Below are 21,985 nucleotides of genomic sequence, written 5' to 3'. Positions count from 1 at the left end.
AAAAAAACGAAATCTTGCCATTTGCTACGATGTGGATGGAACTAGAGGGTATTATGCTAAGCGAAATAAGTCAATCAGAGAAAGACATGTATCATATGATCTCACTGATATGAGCAATTCTTAATCTCAGGAAACAAACTGAGGGTTGCTGGAGTGGTGGGGGTGGGAGGGATGGGGTGGCTGGGTGATAGACATTGGGGAGGGTATGTGCTACGGTGAGCGCTGTGAATTGTGCAAGGCTGTTGAATCACAGACCTGTACCTCTGAAACAAATAATACATTATATGTTAAAAAGAAAAAAAAAGATAGTAGGAAGGGAAAAATGAAGGGGGGAAATTGGAGGGAGAGAGGAACCATGAGAGACTATGGACACTAAGAAACAAACTGAGGGTTTTAGAGGGGAGGGAGGTGAAGGGGACGGGTTAACCTGGTGATGGGTATTAAGGAGGGCACGTATTGAATGGAGCACTGGGTGTTATACGCAAACAATGAATCATGGAACACTACATCAAAAACTGATGATGGAATGTATGGTGACTAACATAACATAATAAAATAAAATTAAAAAAAAATAAGGTGAAACATTTAGTGATGAATTAAACAAGTTTAATATTGGACTTCTTACATTGGTAGAGCCCCAGTCATAGGATCTTATGTTAGAAATAACCTTAGAAATTATCAAGCCCCCCCTCCTCAAAAAAGAAACTACCCAGCCCCAAATTAGAAATTGGAGGGCAGAGCAAAAGGCCAGCTCTGGAATTTGAAAAGAGATAGCTAATGAGAAGGCAATAAATTCATCTAGACACTTGTCTAATAGAGGCAAATAGCCTCCAATACCTTAATAATCTCTAAATTACAGTACATTAATAAATATTCACAATAGTCCTGAGTCATCAAAGAAAGCATAAACATATTCATTTTTCTGTTTGAGAAGGCAAAGATATGTTTAAAAGATTATCATCTAAAATGGTTACAATTAAAAACGTCTTACTCCTTAGATTAAAAAATAAAACTTTAGCTTGTTCAGGTAAAAAAATCATTTTTTAATGTAGAAATACTGTATTCCCTGATGGTTGGAGATATTGATTATGTATAATAAATATTTGCAGAAAATTTGGATTCACATTTTCTCTTATTTACTTTGGGTGATAGAGTTTGTTTCTTACCAGTAAGTCTGTGATGTTGCTTCCTGCTGACTCACTCATTGGCTTATTCTCTCCTCTCATTGGACAGTACTGATGGAAAATAAAACAACCCCAAAGTTCTGGGGAAAATTGTCTCATAGCAATCACTTGATTTTTGAGGTTAAAATGTCCCTTCTAGGACATGGAGTAAAAAATTCTCTGAAGGTGACACAATTGTTACAGGACTGTAACTGCCTTTATGACCCTACATTTTTCCTATGTAATCAGTAATAACTTATTCTAATAGAAAGGAGAGCCAGAATACCAGATTTCTAGGGTCATGGCTTCACATAAAACTGGTTTCACAAACCTCTTTGATCAGTTCATCTCAGGTAGTTTCCTTCCTCTCTACCAGTGGCCCACAAAATGTGGTGCCCAGACCAGGAACATCAGCATCCCCGGGGAACTTGCTAGAAATGTGACTTCTTGGATTCCCCCCATGCCCAGACCTACTAAATCAGAAACTCTGTGTTTTAATAGGCCCTCTGGGGGTGGGGGGTGGGGTGGGCTTCTGTTGCTTGCCAAGGTTTAAGAACTGCTGCTCTAAATCATAAAAGAATGGTTAAATTCATGATCTTGAGTTTGGTCTCACCATTTGTGCTCCAAATCTCATTTATCAGCTATGTAAAATTGTCTTTTCACTGCACATTATCCATTTTATAGTGAAAGAGATGATTCTGTCAATCAGTATTTTCTGAGGATCTCTTTACATGGCTTGATAGTGGAGTTCAATTTTTTTTCCTATAGAAAAATTTGAAGGTAACCTGAAATCACAGTACTTCTGGAGGCCCAAAAGAATGGAACTTAGTTTTGGAATTCACCACTATGCAGGAAAGGTAAGAACTATGAAGAATTGTGACTGAGTTTCTCTTAGTCCTTCATCAAATAATAAGGATAAACATGAAAACTATGGCCCGAAATATTTACAGATAGTTATAATGAGATAGCCATCTGTTTCTGCCCCAATCTGGCCCTGTCTGTTCTCCAGCTTCCTACAGTCTGTCCTGAAAAGGTAAACAAAAAATCCTTCTCCCACTTTTTCAAACACAATCTTATAGGTTTTCTAGAGGAATTTTTATTAAGAAACTAAGGGAAAACAAGAAAGAAAAGAAAAAGAGAAGTGTCAGAGCTTCCATCTTTCTGATCATAAGATCTGGCTTTGGATGAGATTGGCTGGCGATGGGGACCTACTTTTTCCTTCTTTTCATGATAGCTGGGAACCTTTTGTATAAACTGCCTTTTGTAGACTTGAGGTACTTCTCTCTCCACAGAAGCCTTTGTCTCTCCTCCTGCCCAAGAGGAGAAAGTGCCAGATTGGAGGTGTTGTCGGATAATGGAGCTAACCTAGGTGGGGTTGACTGATGGACTGTTCAGCAGTTGTATGTTTATGCACTGATAGATGCACATTCCCACGGCAGAGCAAACCTCAGATATATTGTCCTAAACCCAAGGATGCTCTGTTTCCCTTCCGCAGAGAATAACAGGTCATTCCTTCACAATGATGTTGTAAATATTGGAGGACTGAGAAGATATTAAAATCAAGAAAGAAATGCATAGAATGAGAAATACATGAACAAAATGAAATTAACACAGAACCTGGAAGATTTAGGTCTACTAGGACTTCTCTAGTCCACAGACTTCAATATTCCCCAGACTTTTGTCACTGAAAAAAAAATCTACCTTAAAGATTTTAGTTTTGGCCTCTCCCATGGTGTTCAGCATATGATTTTTCCAAATAAGCCTTCTCTAAAAACATCCATTAAGAATTTCCTCTGATCATTTTATCCAGTTGTTTTTAATACCTGTATTAGTCTGCTTGGACTGTCATAAGAAAAATAATGCAGGATGGGTGGCTTAAAGCACAGAAACTTATTTTCTCACAGTTCTGGAAGCTAGAAGTCCAAGATCAAGGTGCCAGCAAGGCCGATGTCTGGTGAGAACTCTCTCCCTGTCTTGCAGATGGGTGCGTTCTTACAGTGTTCTCATGTGGAATCTCCAGTGTGTCTTTCTCTTCTTACAAGGATACCAGTCCTATAGGATTAGGGTCCCACCCCTAGGACCACATTTAACCTTAATTACCACCTTAAAGACCCTATCCAAATACAGTCACATTTGGGATCAGGAATTCAACATATTAGTTTTGGAAGGACACGATTCAACCCATAACAACAACCATATTAGATCATCCATCCTACAGAAATCTCTGGGTCACATTGATCTTTAGAAAGTCTTAAAATTATTTAGAAGTGCCAGAAACATGAATACTCATAGTGTACCTAGACCATACTACTTACGGAGACGAAAATCTATAATGGCCAATTCATTGCACGGGAATCAGTTATCGTAGAAATGAGAATCCCTTGATGGCCCAGGGTGCCTCCTTTATGCCACCCTCAACCCTCCAGAGAAAGGAAACACTACCAAATTTCCAATATAATAAATGAGAGGAATCAAACCTTTTTAATGATTTTAACCCAAATAAAATTAGCAAGACACAATTTTTCTCTGACAAAATATACTCTAGACCTGGAAAAGTTTGCTCCTCCAACCAAGTTGTAAAGGACTACCTTTATAAATCTTTGTATACCTGTCGCTCAGCACAGAGGAAGTTCTCAATCAATACCTACTGATGATTCTGCTGCTGTTGATGGTGATGGTGATGATAATGAGAATGACATCGTTTGTGATACTGAAACGTACTTTATCAACAGGTCCTCTATAATGCAAGTGGGTTCTTAGCTAAAAATAGAGACACTCTTCCAACTGATGTTGTGCTGCTTTTGAGGTCATCAGAAAACAGTGTAATTCGGCAACTAGTCAATCACCCTCTGACAAAAACAGGTAAGTTGAGGCAATTTCCTTCAACTGAGAAAGTTCCTCAGGCCCAATCCAGTAGTTTCTGACTGTGATTTTCATGAGTATAATCCTCAATTTCTTTATGTTGGTTTGTTTTTAGCTCACTAAAATGCGTTTTTTAATACATTCTGCCCAGATTGTCTGAAGAACATGTAAAAATGAATATAAACAAACTAGGTTTTCAATAAAGAAAGTGTCTGAAGAACTGACCAAAAAATATGGTGGTATTTTAACTACTCACTAGAAGAATATGCTCACCTCTAAAAAGTTCAGAATGACGTCTGTTTCAGGACTGGGCAGCTTTGGGGTGGTACTTTAAGACTCTAAAGGTTTAGGGGCGCCTGGATGGCTCAGATGGTTAAGCATGTGCCTTCGGCTCAGGTCATGATCCCGGGGTCCTGGGATCGAGCCCCGCATCGGGATCCCTGCTCTGCAGGAAGCCTGCTTCTCCCTCTCTTGCTCCCCCTGCTTGTGTTCTCTCTCTGGGTGTCTCTCTCTCTGTCGAATAAATTAAAAAAAAAAAAAAAAAACCTTCAAAAAAGACTCTATAGGTTTAGTGAGCTCTGCCTTATTGATTAAAAACTTAAATGCGTTTGCTCCACCCAACCAAATACATGTTTGCATTTGCTTTTAAGTAGGAAAAAAAATGTAGTTTGGGTTATTTTTCTTTATTGGAGTTTGTTTTATTATTTTGCATTTCTTTTTACAGTTTTATTGAGATATAACTGACATAATAAATAGCACATGTTTAGACAGTAAAATGTGATGAGTTTTTGACAGGCATAAACACCTATAAAACATTACTACGCTCAGTAGTGAGTGAACGTATTCATCACCCCCAGATGATGTTTCCTCATGGCTCTGGAATCCTTCCCACCACCACTCCTGACCCCTCTCCATTTGTTCTAGCACCGTTGGTTGAAAGAATTGTTCTTTCCCCCATTGAATCGCTTGGGTGCCCTGTTGAAAATCAATTGACTATATACATGTAAGTCTATTTCTAGACTTTTCACTGGTATTTGTCTATCTTTATGGCAGTACTACACTTCTTGATCACTGTAGCTTTATTAAAAAAAATTGAAATCAGGTAGTATAAGCTACCCAACTCTTGTTCTTTTTCAGAGTTGTCGATTATAATTCCTTTGCTTTTCCATAAAAATTTTAGAATAAGCTTGTCAATTTCTATCAAAAATCCTGGTGAGATTTTGATTGGGATGCACTGAAGCTATTGATTAATTTTGGCAGAATTGATATCTTCACAATATTGGGTCTTCCAATCAGGGAGCACAATATAGCTCTCCATTTATTTAAGCCTTCCTTAATTTCTCTCAGCAATACTTTGTAGTTTCCAGTGTATGAGTCTTGTGTATCTTTGTCAAATTATCTGCTAATATATCACATTTTATGCTATAAATATATAAATATATTTAAATTAATTTAAATTCTGTTTGTTGCTAGTATATAGAAATCCAGTTGATTTTTGTGTTTTGATCGTTCACCCTACAGTGTTGCTAAGCTCATTTATTAGAGTAGCTTTTTTTGTAAATTCCATAGGATATATAGATGATCATGTCATCTGTGAAAAAAAAGTTTGCCCTTTCTTCTCCATTCTGTTTACTTTTTTTATGTCTTCATCTTGCCTGGTTGCACTGGCTAGAATCACCAATGCAATATTGAATACAGGTGCTAAGAATGAACATTCTAGCCTTATTCCTCATCTTGGGGGTAAAGCTTTCAATTTTTCCCCAATAAATATGATGTCACCTGTAGGTTTTTCATAGGCGTTCTTTCTCAGGAGGAGAAATTCTTTCTATTCTTAATTTTCTGAATATTTATCAGGCATGCATGTTTGAATTTTGTCAGATGCTTTTTCTGCATCTACTGAGATGTTCATTCATTTATTTTTTAATCTGTAAATATGACGAGTTATGTTGATTGATTTTTGAATGTTATGCCAACTTTTTATTCCTGGGAAAAACCTGACATGGTCACGATGCGCTGGACTTTTATGTATTGCTAAGATTAAATTTGCTGACATTTTGTTAAAGAATTTTTGCATCTGTGTTCATGAGGGATATTGGGCTATAGTTTTCTTCTAATTTTTTTCTAATGTTGGGATCAGAGTAATATTGGCCTCATCGAATGAATTGAGAAGTATTGCTTCCTCTTCAATTTTCAGGAAAAGTAGAGGGAGTATTATTTCTTTCTGAATTCCTTTATAGAATTCACCAGTGAAGCCATCTGGGCCAGAAGGGGTTTTCTGTGAGTAGGTTTTGGACTACAAATTCAATCAAACTGTTCAACACATATAAGGATATTTAATTACCTAATTTTTTGAATGAGCTTTAGTAGGTTGTATCTTCTAAGAAATTTGTCTGTTTCATCTATGTAGTCAGATTCATTGACATAACGTCAATTATAATGTTCCCTTATTATCCTTTAATATCTATAGATCTTGGAGTTTTATCAGCTCTCATTCCTGATCTGAATCTTTTGTGTCCTTTTTCACCTTATTCTTGATAGATTTTCTAGAGATTTGTCAATTTTACTGATCTTCTCAAAGAACCAGCATATAGTTTATAGTTTCACTGATTTTCTCTATTGGTTTTGCTTTCTATTTTGTTGATTTTTTTTTCCTTCTTTTTTCTTTCTCTCTCTTCTGGGAGGAGTGGGGGGAGGGCTTTTTCATCTTTGTTTCCTTTCTTCTGTTTACTTTGGGTTTTATTTTGTCTTCTTTTTCTAATTTCTAAGGTGAGACCTTAGGTCATTGATTTAAGAAAACATTCCTTTTCTAATATAAGTACTTATATGGACTATAAGTATTATATTTCAGTTCTAAAAATATTGGGATTTTTCCAAATCTTTGTGTTGTGGCCTTCTAATATAATTCTATAGTGCTCAGAAAGCATATTTTGTATGATTTAATCCATTAAATTTACTGAGACATGTTTTAATGGCCCTGAATATGATATATCTTATTTTATGTTTCATTTACACTTAAAAATTATGTATTTTCCACTGTGTTGGATGGAGAGTTATATAAATGTCAATTGGATCAACTTGGTTGATAGTATTGGTCAAATCTTCTATATCCTTGCTGTTTTTTTCTCTCCTGGTTCTACCAGTTACTGAGAGAAGAGTTTTGAAATATCTGATTATAATTCAATTTATCTATTTTGTCTTTCATTTTTATCAGCTTTTGCTTCATGTGTTTTTAAGATCTATTACTGGACACATAAACATTTAGGATTATTATAGCTTCTTGATGACTAGACCCCTTTATTATTATAATATTCTTTGCTCTGAAATCTACTTTGCCTGATAATATGGAGACTCCAACTTTCTTAGGATTAGTGGTTGAATGGTATATCTTTTTTTACACTTTCAAATTCATCTTATTTTGTGTTTGTATTTAAAGTGGGTTTTTTTTTTTTGTAGACGGCATGTAGTTGGGCCTTTTTAAATTGTGACGATCTCTGCCTTTTAATTGAGGTGATCAAACCAAAGATATGTTGGGTTTGACTGACTCTACCATTTGATGTGTATTCTATTGGTTACATCTGTTATTTTCCCTAGTCTTCACCTGGGTTCCCCTCCTTACAGTGTAAAATCTCTTTAGACAGAAACTGGGGTCATCATAGGGCTCACCTCATTTGTTTCCCCTCACTCAGGGATCAGTGTCCTATACTGCTTGATGCACGATATATAAAAACTGTTATTCCTAGACAAATACTGTATGATTCTTCAGAATAAGGTACTTAGGGCAGTCAAAATCATAGAGACAAAAAACAGAATCATGGTTGCCAGGGGCTGGGCGTGGTAGGAATGGGGAGCTAGTATTTAAGGGGTATAAAGTTTCAGTTTTACAAGATGAAAAAAATATGGACATGGATGGTGGTGATGGTTGCCTAACATTATGAATGTATTTAATGCTATTGACCTGTACACTTAAAAATGATTAAGATGCTGAATTTTATGTTATGTAAGTTTTACAATAAAAAATGAAAAGGAAGAAAAACGGTTACCTCATATATTTTGTATTTTGTATTTTTTTTTTTTTTTGGTTATTTCAGCTAATTCAGTCTGTGTTACTTTATCGTGCCCAGAAGCAAATGTCTTCAGTTTTGACTTTAACCATTGTCATCTCTTTCTATATCCACCAACTGCGTCTGTGCACCTAATCTCATGTTTTTTACCCTTATAAAATATGCAACCAGGTTCTCAATACTATGTTCTGTCTCCTTATTATCAGCAAAACCATGTTTCATTAGCCAGGGAGAAGAGAATTTCATAATCAAAGATGTTTCAGTGACTGAATCTCAAAGCTATCAGAGGCATTTGGATTTTATATTCACCTAGATGTGCAAACATAATAATAATGATGACAACAATAATAATACATAAATTTGTTTAGAAGTTGCAATGTGCTAGGCACTGGGCTGACTACTTTTATTTACTCCTAATAGCAACACTCTGAGGAGGAATTACTGTTACAGATGAGACATTGAGTCTTGGAAATGTTGAGCAACTTTCCCAATGTTGTTCCTGTGGGAAGTCTTAGAAGTGGCCTTGAAAGTGTGGGTTTTCCAATTCTGTATTATGCTGTCTCCAAGATTCTAAGATAACCCTTTGCATGTATGACTTTAAATATGAAATACAGTTCAGCCATTATTAGGAGGAAATGTACCACAATTCCTTGCAGCTCGCATCTCTACCTTGGTTTATTACAGGTTTGTTCATCAGGTCAACTATAAAGGCAAAGTGGATATATTTTCTGAAATTAAGATCTATGCTAGGGCACCTGGGTGGCTCAGTTGGTTGAGCGGCTGCCTTCAGCTCAGGTCATGATCCTGGAGTCCCTGGATCGAGTCCCGCATCGGGCTCCCTGCTCAGTAGGGGGTCTGCTTCTCCCTCTGACCCTCCCCCCTCTCATGTGCTCTCTCTCTCTCTCTCTCACTCTCTCTCTCAAATAAATAAATAAAATCTTTAAAAAAAAAAGAAGATCTTTGCTAATTTTAGTTCCTGTTGATACACGTTAATGAATTTTTAGGTTTTCATTTAAAAAAAAGGCTTTCATTTATTTTGTTGTTAAATAATTTGATGACTAGTGTATAAATTTTGTTACATTGAAATTATTAATCCCTTAGTAAATTTCCTCTAGTTTTTTAGTTTTCAGAAAAACTTAAATTTTTAGTTCTTATTTGGCTAACATTAAGTAATGGTATCTATTCAGTAATGGGTCTATTCTAATTAATGTGCTACTAGTCCTTTGTATAAGTCTGTAGTAATTTTGGTAATTCTTTTCTAAAACTTTCCCTTAAAAAAAAAACAAATGAAAGTCCACAGCTGCCCCTCTGAAGACCATGTGGTACTATCTCTGGCCACTCTGCTGTCTGCAGTAAGTTTCACAGTCGAAGAGTAAACAGTGCAGTGTGCAGCCCAGCGTGAAAGCCAGCACGCACACCCATTGTGGCACTTTTCTTGATAACGAGGGAAGGGGGACGACAGCACAGTAGAGGCACTGCCAGCTACATCCCAGGCAGGGTCCCACCAGCATCAGCACTTTGGAGCCAGGCTTTTGCTACCACAAAGAATGTGAAGGATTTGTCAAAAACATGTAGTAGCCTTGGGGCACCTGGGTGGCTCAGCTGGTTAAGCGCCTGACTCTTGATTTCGGCTCAGGTCATGATCTCAGGGTCTGGATATTGATCCCTGCATCAGGCTCCATGCTGGGCATGGAGCCTACTTAAAATTCTCTCTCCCTCTCCCTCTGTCCCCACCCCACCCCTGGCATGCACACACACACACTCTTTCTCTCTAAAAAACAAACAAAAAAACATGTAGCCTCCACTTCTCACCTAAAAGAATGAGAGTGAAAAAGAAACAATCTTTCTGACGTGATACTGAATTCTGGAGATGTATTTGAACATTACTGTTGGGATGATGAACTCTTGGATTGTGGGTTGGTTAGTTATTGTTCTTGGTGAGAGGTGGGACAGGAGAGAAGATGAACTAACATTTCTGGGTGCCTACCATGCACCAGACATACTGTCACATGTCATCAAAATTCTGGGAGGCAGACAGCATTATCCCCATTATACGGTTTCAAAATGCAACTCAGAGACTAAGTAAATGATCCGCGGGCAATACGATTTAAGTACCACAGCTGGTATCCAAATCCAGGTCTTCCTGGCTTCTGGGGCCATAATTTTTCACCACACCAAAATATTTTCACAGCCTCAAGTTGTGCATATTTAAGTAGCCCTAGTAAGAGGCACTTATTTCTGAATGTTAGATTGAACATATCCATTGCTCTTAACCATTCTTGATTTTCTTATAACCATTTCATATGAATTAATAATCCGTATGATTTTCAAGGCCCATTGTAAAGCTTACTTTTGCATTAAAAAAAATCTCAGATGCCATTTAACACACACACACACACACACACACACACGAAGCAAATTGTTCCCTTTATCAGAATCACGCCATATCTTGTAGCAGTTAAAGGAAATCCAACACTTACCTGTATTTTTTTCTAACCTCAAGGCTGGGGGTTTTTTTCTGAACTTAAAATTTGTCATAAATTTTTATGTAATATTTTATCCTTAAATTTCTCATAAATACTTAAGCAAGGATGAATATTGTGGCATCAACAATGTTTATTTTAATACTTAAGTAAATGAGGAAAGTCTTCTAGTGATGAAAGACTCTAAAATGTATATTAATTTCATCCACATTCCTATAGGTAATCTGCCACATTCTAAAACTAGAAATATAATAAATTATCAAATGAGGACTTCAGAAAAATCAATCAACTTGACAAAGGTAAGAAAATGCATCTTGCATGACAGTGAGTCTAAAAATCTAACCTTTACAACAACAGTGTGTGTGTGCTCCTAAAAGTAAACAGCATTTTACTTAGGTATTCTCCCTTTGATCTTTCTTTTCTGCTTAAACAGCTATGTTATGTTCATATTACTGCTAGCCACTAAAATAATCATGAATTTGTGATACCTTCTTAACTCTTCCTTTATAGCTCATTTCAATGTTACACTAAAACCAACTAAAAATATATTAGCTAAGGTCTGAGACATTCACATTCCCTGCAAGACCAATTAAAATTCCAGTGAGGCTGACAAAACAATTACCCTAGTAAAAATATTAACCTTTTGTCATTTTATGTATTTGAATGCATAGACCATGATAACCTGAAGGAAATTCCATGCGCTTCTTGTAGATCATAAAGTACAGTGGATACTGAAGCATCACTGTCTTTCTTGGTCTTTGTAGGATCAAAGTGGAGAAGCCACAGGTCATACCATAGAGACTACCAACATGAAGACACAAACAGTTGCATCATATTTTAGAGTAAGACATTAAATGATGGTGTGTTGTACTTAGGAATGTTATTGATTGATTGATTTTCAAATAGGGGGAGGGGCAGAGCGAGATGAAGAAAGAGAACACTAAGCAGGCTCCACGCCCAGTGCAAAGCCTGATGGGGGCTTGAATTCATGACCCATAAGATCACGACCTGACCCAAAATCAAGAGTCAGAGGCTTAACTGACTGAGCCACCCAGGTGCCCCAGGAATGTTATTTATTTTAAATGAGAGTTACAAATCAAAAACTAGTAATAAATATCAGAGTACTATTAGCAAAAGATAATTCTCATTGTATTCCATTTACTATTTATTAGATACAGAATATAGTAGAGAGTACTGTCAAAAACCTATGGATGGTTTGCTTTGATATTTTATCTATAAGATTATTGCATACTAAGTCAATCTTAATGGAAGTTTATACCTTGGTTAAATTTGTCCAAAGAACCAAACACATTTGCACTAGAACAAAACCTGACAGAGTGTTTAATTCAGTGCTATGATAACTACTTATCACTTCTCCATCCCACTCCTAAACGATCTTGCGGTGGGCAAATGGGACAAGGCTGAGCATCCGGGTCCATTCCATATCTCTCTGCACATAGACAAGATGAAAACCTCAAAAGAAAAAGAACTGGTATAAGCATGGGGCAAGGAGAAGGAATACCAGGGAAACATAGTAACATGCCAAGAAAGTCAGCCACTGTGTCCTTAGCATAGGGTCAAGGTGACCTTTCTTACCTTTTTTCCCTGGACAATACGGGAGAAAAGGAAGATAAGGAAGATAAGAAGTACTTTACTTCCTCTGTGCTCCGAAGAACTCTAGATACCCCTGTCCTCATTATTGGTGTCAGTTCTTATTTATCTCTTCTGATAAAATCGTATTGGGGTGCCTGGGTGGCTCAGTTGGTTAAGTCTCTGCCTTTGGTCAGGTCATGATCTTGGGGTCCTGGGATCAAGCCCCGCATTGAGCTCCCTGCTTGGCAGGGAGTCTGTTTCTCCCTCTTCCTCTGCCTCTCCCCACCACTCATGCTGCCGCTCACTCGCTCGCTCGCTCGCTCTCAAATAAATAAATAAAATCTTTAAAAACAATTAAAAAATAATAATAAATCATATTAACCAGCCAATGAAAGTGGAGAAGATACTAACTAAAAATTGGAAATTATTAATAGTATAATTTAAGGCGGGAGAAGGGGAGGAAATTAGGCTAAATTTACTATAAGTAAGTGTTCAGTGAGTAAATCCAGTTTTCTAACAGAATCATAAAATGCTTTTAAAAATAGCTGGGTAGTTTTATTAAATATTTTTTCAAGTCATAAGCTCATAGCAGACAGTGTGTGCTTAATCAACTCTGAGTAGCATGGTAGTACGTTTATATGCTTCCTATCTCACATTTGCTGCTGGTACATTCACCTTACCTCAAGACCACAGCAAAGCTAAATTAGCAAGCGTATTTACAGACAGATTATCTTCCTGTTTTAAGTGAGCTATCCAAGATCAACATCGGTCCACTGTTGGTGACATCCAACCCTGTGTGTATGTTTAGAACACTAGTTCATAAAATCATTGTCCTCCTCAGGCTGAAGTGGAAAGTGATAGAAGATAATTCCATAGAGTATATAATGTATTTTTTTAAAGTTGTTTTTCCTTCTGCGGAGGATGAACGTAGTGAAACACCATGCCTTGGTTCTTAAGACAAACCAGTGCCTAAGTTGCAGCAGGCTCTTTCTCCGAGTGCCAACGGCAAGTGTATCCCTTCCGTAGCTCCCGCGCCCGGCAGGTGCTTGCAGGACTACCAAAGGAATGATGGCAGACAAATGTCATGAAAAGGGGGCTCCAAAGTGGCAAGCCCAGCTGTGTGAGGATCACATCCGAGTTTCGGTGCCCAAGAAGAAGCCGAGCAAACCCAAGGCTTTGTCACTTGTGTAATTCTGTATTTGCCTTGTTCTGGCTTCAGAACCATAGGCTTCTATGTTCCCAACACTAAAAGAAATCCAACCGACGCCAGCTGACTATATTCATACATTGGTTACCTTGCCAGTAAATTGCAGTCCTGGTCTTTAACATGCTCATTTTCTGAGTTTCCACTTTTAGGTGAGCTGTGATTATTCTGTTATACTTAGTTGTCCTGTAATTGGCTACCGTTTTAATAAGCTGTTGCTGAACACAGTTTTCCTATCTATGTGACTTTGAAAATCCTAAAATAAATAAGAAAATTATCAAGTTAGAGCAGATTAGAGTACTTAAATGAATTTGCTTATTTTCGTAACTCCTACGTCCTATATAGTAAACTGCTTTAACTTCTCATTTCTTATTTTAACCCAGGAGATGATTCTGACAGGCCTTGAAGTGTTTACTTTCATACTTTCTATAAAGAAAGAATTGGACAAGGAAATTAATAGTATAAGCAAGAAGTTAAGTCATATGCCTAAATATTATATATCAGCAAGCTTCCATGAAGGGGTATAATTACTTACAAACAAATTATTTGATAAGTAATTTCATCTATTAATTAAAGTTGCCTTAAGTAAGTACAGGCAACCTTTTAATAGTTAAGTTCCGAATTATTGCCCCTACGTTTTTATGAGTAAATCTATGTTTTTAAAAATATCCTATAAATAAAATTTTCATTAATACGGATTTTCCTCCGTTGACTGTGAATTAATGTGAACATTTGTAACATCCAGTTTTCAGAGGTTTTTTTCTTATAATAAAAAGAAAGACTTGCAAGCCGCTAAGTTTCTGTATGCTACACTGAGAAATTTATTTTTTTTGCGTATTATAGTATTCCCTGATGGATTTGTTATCCAAAATGGTGGTGGGCCAACCTCACTTTGTCCGTTGCATCAAACCAAATAACGAACGTCAGGCAAGAAAATATGACAAAGAGAAAGTTCTCTTACAGCTTCGCTACACTGGAATTCTGGAAACAGCAAGAATTCGAAGGCTGGGATACTCTCATCGGATACTTTTCTCCAACTTCATAAAGCGGTACGTGGATTTCTTTTCAAGATTCCAAGTACAGTTTATAGAGAAATTCATCAGAAGAATGACAGGAAACAAAATAGGAAAGAAAATTACTCAGCCGTTCTAGGACGGAGGCATTTTGTTTTTGCAAATGATTTTTCATTGAAAGAGAAGGTAACTGGGCTGGGAGTTTCTGTTGTCAGCTGGGAGATCTGATGTGGTTGCATAGGATACCGGTCATGAGCAGGATGATTGAAAGGCCTAAGTTTCTGTACTGAGCAGTTAGAGGGTCTAGTTCTCAACCCAGTGCTCATGCTGTGTGACCCTTGGGCTGTACCAGTGATTCTCAACAGGGGGAATTTTTGCCCCTCAAAGAACATTTGTTAATGTCTGGAGACATTTTGGTTGTCACAGCTGATGGGATGGGGGTTGCTGTTGGCATCTAGCGCATGGAGTCCAAGAATGCTGCTAAGCATCTTACAATGCACAGAAAAGCCCCCCACAGCGAATAATTATCCAGCCTAAAGTGTTAACCATGCTGAGATCGAGAAACCCTGGCCTATACTGAACCTCATTTTCCCCTCATTTAATGAATCTGTCATGACTACCTGGTGGAATTGTGATAAGGATCAAATGAGATTATCTCAGTAACAGTATTTAGAAAACAACAAATAACAGTATTTAGAAAACAAAAAGACTCAATTAGGTATAAGAAGTCCTTTTTAATATTTGAAATTAATGTAAAATTAATTGAGCTATATATTAAATATATTTTATAAGATAATACATTTGTGGTGATACAGAGGTTTAGTACCTTATATTTTAAATGCCATGTTTCTGATGTTTATCAATTCTATGATTACTATTAGCTGTTAAACTTGAAGTTTCAATTTTCCAAAGTATTACAATTTTCACGTGAAAGCTAGCATTTGAGAAATTCCCTATATATAACATTCTCTGGCCTTTTTCAGAGTGTGGAAATTAGGATTAAGAATAAAACAAAGTTTCTAACACCCCCCCCAACAAAACAAAACAAAACAAAACATCATCTTGTCTAGTGTCAAGCATTCTTTCACCTGGGGTAACCAAGACCCTTACTATTTTAAATAAAATGAAAATTCTAATTATTTTTGCAGACTTTCATATTTTCAGGTATCTATGGTAGTTCTTGCCTTTTTTCCCCTTTGGCACCTGGCAAAGAAAAGAAAGGTATAAAAAAAAAGCACAAAACAGGTTTGAAAGCATTCAGGTATTCAGTAAGTAATTACTGCCTAGCTTGTGTTTTAAGAAATAACTTTTAAAAGCTAGTAAATAAATAATTAAGTCCTTCTGATTTATAATTGAGAAAAAAAGACAAGAAAGGTATTTGTTTTGAGCACCTTGAAATGAAGAAAACCCTACCAGTTCTTCATGATGGAGAGCAGAGTTACACAAATATGCTAACTTCCATAATTGGCAAATCCTCTATGGTAGTTTAAGATAGACTTTAAAACCTCACGCTGTAGGGTTCAGAAGTAGAGCCAGCATCCAATCACTGACTTCCCTTCTTGCAAAGCAGACCCCATTTTATATCCAAAACTAAGAAATGAAAAATATTGGAATTTCTTATTGGCTATCAGTAAATTCTCCATTCTGTACATGAACACAGAGAACCTAAAAATACTTGATATCAAGAAATTTCAAATTAAAATCATAATGTGACCGATTTTCATGTTTTTCATTTTTTAGAAGTTGATCTTTAACTTGCTTAAAAATTAATATAATATTACTATAATTACTATGGAATTTCAGTGACCTTTTCTTTAGGTACAAGGTACTGGGCTGGGGTGCCTGGGTGGCTCAGTTGGTTAAGTGTCTGACTCTTGATCTTGGCTCAGGTCTTGATCTCAGGGTTATGAGTTCAAGCCTCATGTTGTGCTCCACGCCAGGAGAGTGCTAAGCATTGCAGAGGACAGCACATTTTAAAACTGTCTGAGCCTCAAGAATTAACAATCTATTTAAAATTACCAGACTCATAGACATGGAAAGTTAATAAGCAGTGCAGAATAATAAATACCAAGATCCTAGGGAATAATATACACAGTGCAAGAGATCAGAGAAGAGAAAGATTATCTCCAGGAGGGCTGATAAGAGAATCAGGAAAGAAGGTTTAAACTAGAATCTGATAGTAGGTACAGTTTGCGGAAAAGACAGGAAAGGTCTTTCTCAGCATACTGTTTGGCGTGTCAAAACTAGAGGGACTTCGATTTGTCCGGATTAGCACAGTGGGTGTTAGTGAAGTGACAGAAATTGACAAAAGATAAGATGGGATGAGATGGAAAAACCGATCGGGTTAAAATTAGGTGGACAGAGCCTCGAATGCCATATTAAACTTATAGTTTCAGTTATCCATGGTTTTACAACATAGACAGTAAGGAGAACTAAACCTATTTCCTTGATGATATTGTAGTTGAAATTTGCTTATTTAGAAGGACAGAAGTGAGAATAAATTTGTAAATGTATTTCAAAGTCCCATGCTATATAGAATACCAAATTACTACATGATAAATGAGGAAGGGGAAAAATACTAAGTATACAAAGAACACGAGAATAGCTGTTCTGAATACAGGAAGTTCCAGAAATAAAAGGCTAAACCTTTTCTCCGTCACTAATTTGAAAGCTGTCATCTAAATTGGCAAAGAGTCTCAGGAGACAGAACAATTTGCAAAGGCCCTGTGGAGGTGTAAATAGGACTAAATCATTCTTCTCTGTCCTGCCTTAGCCTTTGACTTACCCTCCGTGTATGATGCAAAATTCATCAGATTCTTTGTCTACTCTGTTATAGATAAACTCTTCCGTTTTGTGACAAAGAAATAATCTTAAGGGAAGATACACAACCTGAACTTACCTTGCCCAAGGTGTTTACTGTAGTTTTTTCAAATGAACCCTTATACTCAGAAGCCCCCGCAGTGAGCTCTGTTTTTCCACTAGGCACCTGTCTACAGTGGTTTGGCTACCAGAGCTCTGACTCAAGCAGAACTCACTGAAGGCAGTAGTTTAGTGAAGTTGGTAAGTACATATGCTTTGAAGTCAGAAAACCCAAATGTGGGGGGGAAAAAAAAAAGAAAGAAAGAAAAAATCCAGAAAACCCAAATTTGGGGAAAAAAAAAAGAAAAGAAAAAATCCAAGAAAGAAAATTCTGTCACTATCGAAATCGAAATGTGTGACCTTGTTCGAAGTTACTTTGAGTAACTGCTATAAGCTTCAAGCCTCGATCTTTCTCATCTGCAAATAGGGATGATGGTAATAGTATCTACTCTATATGTGGTTATGAGCATTAAATGAAATAATGTATATGTAGTTTATTTCATAGAACCAAATGTCATTAATACATTTTAGCTATAATTATTTTCATTATCATTCTTGCCTCAGCCCCAAGCTCCCAAAATTACTTTTTACCTACAGCGCTGTGGTCTTGAATCCCACAACATAAACCATGAAGCTAGCCCATAAAATAAACAAAGAAAAAGCCAGTATGTTGACTTTAAAACAAGTCTTTAAAACAAAGGATGCAACAAAGCAAGGGTCTGGGGGCTTTCCTACATAAAAGCAACTGGTCTACCTAGATGGTTATTTACCCAGCAAGTCCCAGAGGCCGGTCATGTCTTCAGCAGACATTTAATTGAGCACCTATGGTGTTCTAGTCCTTAAAAAAAAGATTAACCCAAATCTTCACCCAAAGATTAATAAAAGAGCCATTAAGAAACTCACAGACTGGTTGTGGGAACAGGGAACTAATTATGTACATTATCATACAATGTAATATAAATTCCAGGGACAAGGGTGCTCATCTGCTGTTCACTGCTGCATCCCCAGCACTTAGAAGGGTCCCTGGCACATAGTAGGTACTCAATAAATATTTATCAAGTGAATGAAAGAATAGTGGACATTTTTAATATAAGTGTGCACAGGGCACTCTGAGAGCATGACATGGAGATAGTGGAAGGGAGGAGGAAAAAGGAAGACTTCTTAGAGTAGAAATTCAGATAAAGCAAAGAATCATAAAAGTAATATATAAATACGTACTATAAATATCATATTTTAACTTGAAACATGAACAAATATTCATTTTTCAACCTTTTGATAAGGCTCAATTCTTTTCTTTGAATAGAAGTCCACTAATCAGAGTTTATTGACTCTTTCTTACATAAGCTATCCATAATCCCTTATTTATGGTTTCCAGTTACTATTTCTTGAGATGAGGCAGGAAGTTAAAGACATTTGTGAAACAATCATAGAGCTGAATATTTCTGGCTTCTTAAGATTCTCCTCAACCCTTTGTAATAGCTTCATCCACATTTATTTCCATAAGGTTTAGACCACTTCTTTACAAAGTCTTACCAAAGCATTTGATGCAATTTTGTAGAAACAACTCTCTGGCTTTTTTCACTCATAGTCCAACAGTTTAGGTAATATGGGTTTTTTTTTTAAGATTTTGTTTATTTATTTATTTGAGAGAGAGCACAAAAGCGGGGTAAGGGGCAGAGGGAGAGGCAAACTCAACTCCCTGCTTTATCACCCAACGCCGGGCTCAAACCTGGGACTCCGGGATCATGACCTGAGCTGAAGCCAGACACTTCACCGACTGAGTCATCTAGGTGGCCCTTCGTAATATGTTTTCGAACTTTGTCACCTCAAGTTCAGGTGTAAACAGGTTTGGCAGCAAACACAGCTCGCCAGGCAGGAGCGGAAGCACTCAGGCACATGAGTAAGAGCCACCACCCGTGAGGTCCAAGTGTGCGGTGGACCCCAGTCAGAGCATCTTACCCAGGGAAGGAGAGTGTCAGTTAACCCACTTAGTCTATTCATTAAAGATACATCAGGGAGAGTTTCTAGAATACTGAAAGAGTGAGTCTTCCTTAAAGGAACAAGCCGTGAGGATGAAGGTCGTGCAGACAGAGAGATTGACACATACAAAGGCATGGAGGCATGAGCAATCATGGCCTTTTGGCGTAATTTTAAAGAGCTTTTATGACCAGAGCTCAAGCTGTGCATGTAAACTAGCCAAGGTGAGGTTGGAAAGGCAGGCAGGGATACGGAGGAGGAGGCAGCTTTCATGCCCATCTTCATATATGTCAACTCCTTTTAAATGACTGCTTTTTGGCAGGTGTGACCTTTGCATTTCCAACATTTCTTCTGCTCTCCAAATTACATACGTTGTGTGCCCAGCCTTTGAAAGCACCTGTTTTTGCCATCACAGCTTAGAACTGGGGATGTTCTTGGAGACTTTCAAGTCAGGAAAGAACATGATCAGACTTTCATTTTATTAAGACAATTCAGACAGAGCTGGGCGAGGGGAGCAGGGAGGACATGACCAGTTGGAAGGCAATTAACGGAAGGCAGGATGAGAAGAGATGACAAGTAGGTCAAGGCAATGACAGTAGGAATAGAGAGAACGAAATGGATTTCGGAGCAGTTTTTAAGCTTGTTGGATACACTGAATGGAGACTAGGGAAGAATGTAGGCTGCCACACAGATTTCTAGCTTTATCACCTTTGAAAAGGAGTTGATATCATTCACAGGGGTAAGAACTAGCAGAGGAGAGGGAAGGTGATGACTTGCTGAGTTTGGAGTGCCAGTGGGCTGAGCAGGTGGGGTGTGGAGCAGGCAGTCAGAGGTGATGTGTTTAGAGTTCGTGTAAAGAGGGCAGAAGATGAAGATTCAGAACTCATCCACTGTAGAATGGTTGGAACTCTGCATGTAGAGGAGACACCTGTGGGGAGAGCTTAGAAAGAAACGGAACATTGAGCACACTAGCATTTGAGTGGCAAGTCTAAATATGAGGTATGTCAGGAGACCAACAGGGAGGAGAAGCCGGGGAACAAGGTGGGATGCAATCGTGGGGACACTCAAGCCAGAGAAAGGGGTCAACAATTTCCAGTGCTCCAGAAAAAACACTTAGGATTAGGATGGAAGACATCCCTTTAGATTTCATCACTAAAACATCTTATGTGATGAAATAAGAGTCCCTCTTACTATGTGACTAAATCAGATTCCAGGAGCTGCAGAGCAATGGGAAGTGGAGAAATAGAGACAGTTATTTTAAGCAATCTTTCAACTGATCTGTAAAGCTAGTGGGAGACAGAGAATCATTTCAGGTGAGACAGATGGAGAGGGTTTGTTTTGTTCTAAATGGAAGGAGCCAGAAGAGAGAAAAGGGATTGAAAATACACAAAAGAGAAGAGGGGGAGGAGATGGCATCTAGAACACAGGAAGGTGGAGGGTGGAGATCTCCTCCGGTGAAGAAGAAGGGATCTGTAGCTCGGGAAGAGGTCAGTAGAACTTGCATCTGGCGGCCTCTGGTAAAATAGCAGACCAGCTTATCTGCTGAGAGCAGTGCGGAGGGCAGAGGAGAGAACAGGGCAGGAGAGATTAAATAGTTGTGAGGATTGAGTGAGGAACGTGGTCACGGACACCAGTCAGGATTCTGGGTGTCTCTGTGGGCCAGGCTGACTCAGGAAACAGCGGGGTCACAGGGGAGCACACTTTGAATGAACAGTGCTTTTCTCTGGCAGGTTTCCAAAGCCTGACAGGAGGGCAGAGAACAATGACTGGGTGGTTCAGGTTTGCAAGTTTGCAGAGCACATGCAACAAAAGAACAAGAGGGAGAGAAAGAGTCCAAGATGGCGGAAGGGTAGGAGACCTTAGTTTCGTCTGGTCGCAGGAATTCAGCTAGACAACTACCAAATCGTTCTGAACACCTGTGAACTCAACCACAGACCTAAGAAAAGGATAGCTGCAACTCTACAAACAGAACAAGAGGGAGCTCACCAAGGGTTGCTCATATGATGAACCATGAGATCCTGGCTGGCTCTGGAAAGAAGCAAAACCAGGAGATAGTTCGGGGGATGAGAGGGCAGAGTAGCTCCTCAGTCACAAGGTGTCCACAAGCAAGTTTAGTCCTCAAGTAGGCAGGCCTGAAGGATGAGGGCATGCTAATGGGCCCCCCTGAGGTTATTTGCACAGGCAGCAAAAACTATGATCATCACATCTTTCTAGACCATTCTAGGCCAGGATTCTCCAAAGAGCTTAATAAAAACTGGTTCATCTGCACATTTAACAGAATGACACTTGGTGGAGCTAGAATATGTTCTTCTTAGATGTTTTATCTACGGGCTCATTTTTAGATGAAGAAATTGGTACTTAAAGAGGTTCCCTGATGTGTCTAAATTTACACAGGTAAATTAGTCAAGATCAGAACTCAGTTCTCCTGACCATGCTACCCTAGTCTTCTGCACACCATGGCCTCTGTTTGGAAATTCAAAACCTACCAAAACTCAATGCTTTGTCTCCTCTGGACTGGCAGGTTAATCTTGCACCAAGAAATTAAAAAATAAGGGAGTGTTGAAAACTCTAGAAAACAGCCTTTTTTGCACAAGATTGTTGACCAGGGTAAACCAGTTTTTCTTCCTTTCATTCACCTCCTCAGCTTGAAAAACTTAGGACCTATTTCAGTTCTCTCCTGCATCAACCCCTTACTTGCTTCCTCTCCTCAGTTATCTGTATTAAACCAATAGAGAAAATCTCCAGGGAGAGACATAGTGTAACTCAAGGA

The 21,985-nt window shown here is 38.0% G+C and overlaps 1 protein-coding gene across 4 annotated transcripts in view; it reads left to right on the top strand.

The window, feature by feature from the left end:
• MYO3A (myosin IIIA) overlaps window positions 1-21,985 on the top strand; it is a 231,842-nt gene that overhangs the window by 151,311 nt on the left and 58,546 nt on the right. For 3 of the 4 annotated variants that reach the window (XM_027593914.2, XM_027593918.2, XM_035729262.1), the window contains exons 22-26: window positions 1,932-2,020; window positions 3,896-4,025; window positions 10,789-10,868; window positions 11,334-11,411; window positions 14,210-14,415. In XM_027593914.2, the coding sequence (XP_027449715.1) occupies window positions 1,932-2,020; window positions 3,896-4,025; window positions 10,789-10,868; window positions 11,334-11,411; window positions 14,210-14,415 (583 nt within the window). The remainder of the gene's footprint in view (window positions 1-1,931; window positions 2,021-3,895; window positions 4,026-10,788; window positions 10,869-11,333; window positions 11,412-14,209; window positions 14,416-21,985) is intronic. The other variant, XM_035729263.1, reaches the window with a different exon arrangement.

Source organism: Zalophus californianus, chromosome 9, assembly GCF_009762305.2.
Source record: "Zalophus californianus isolate mZalCal1 chromosome 9, mZalCal1.pri.v2, whole genome shotgun sequence".
Lineage (NCBI taxonomy): Eukaryota > Metazoa > Chordata > Mammalia > Carnivora > Otariidae > Zalophus > Zalophus californianus.
This window is presented reverse-complemented; position numbering and strand designations above follow the sequence as displayed.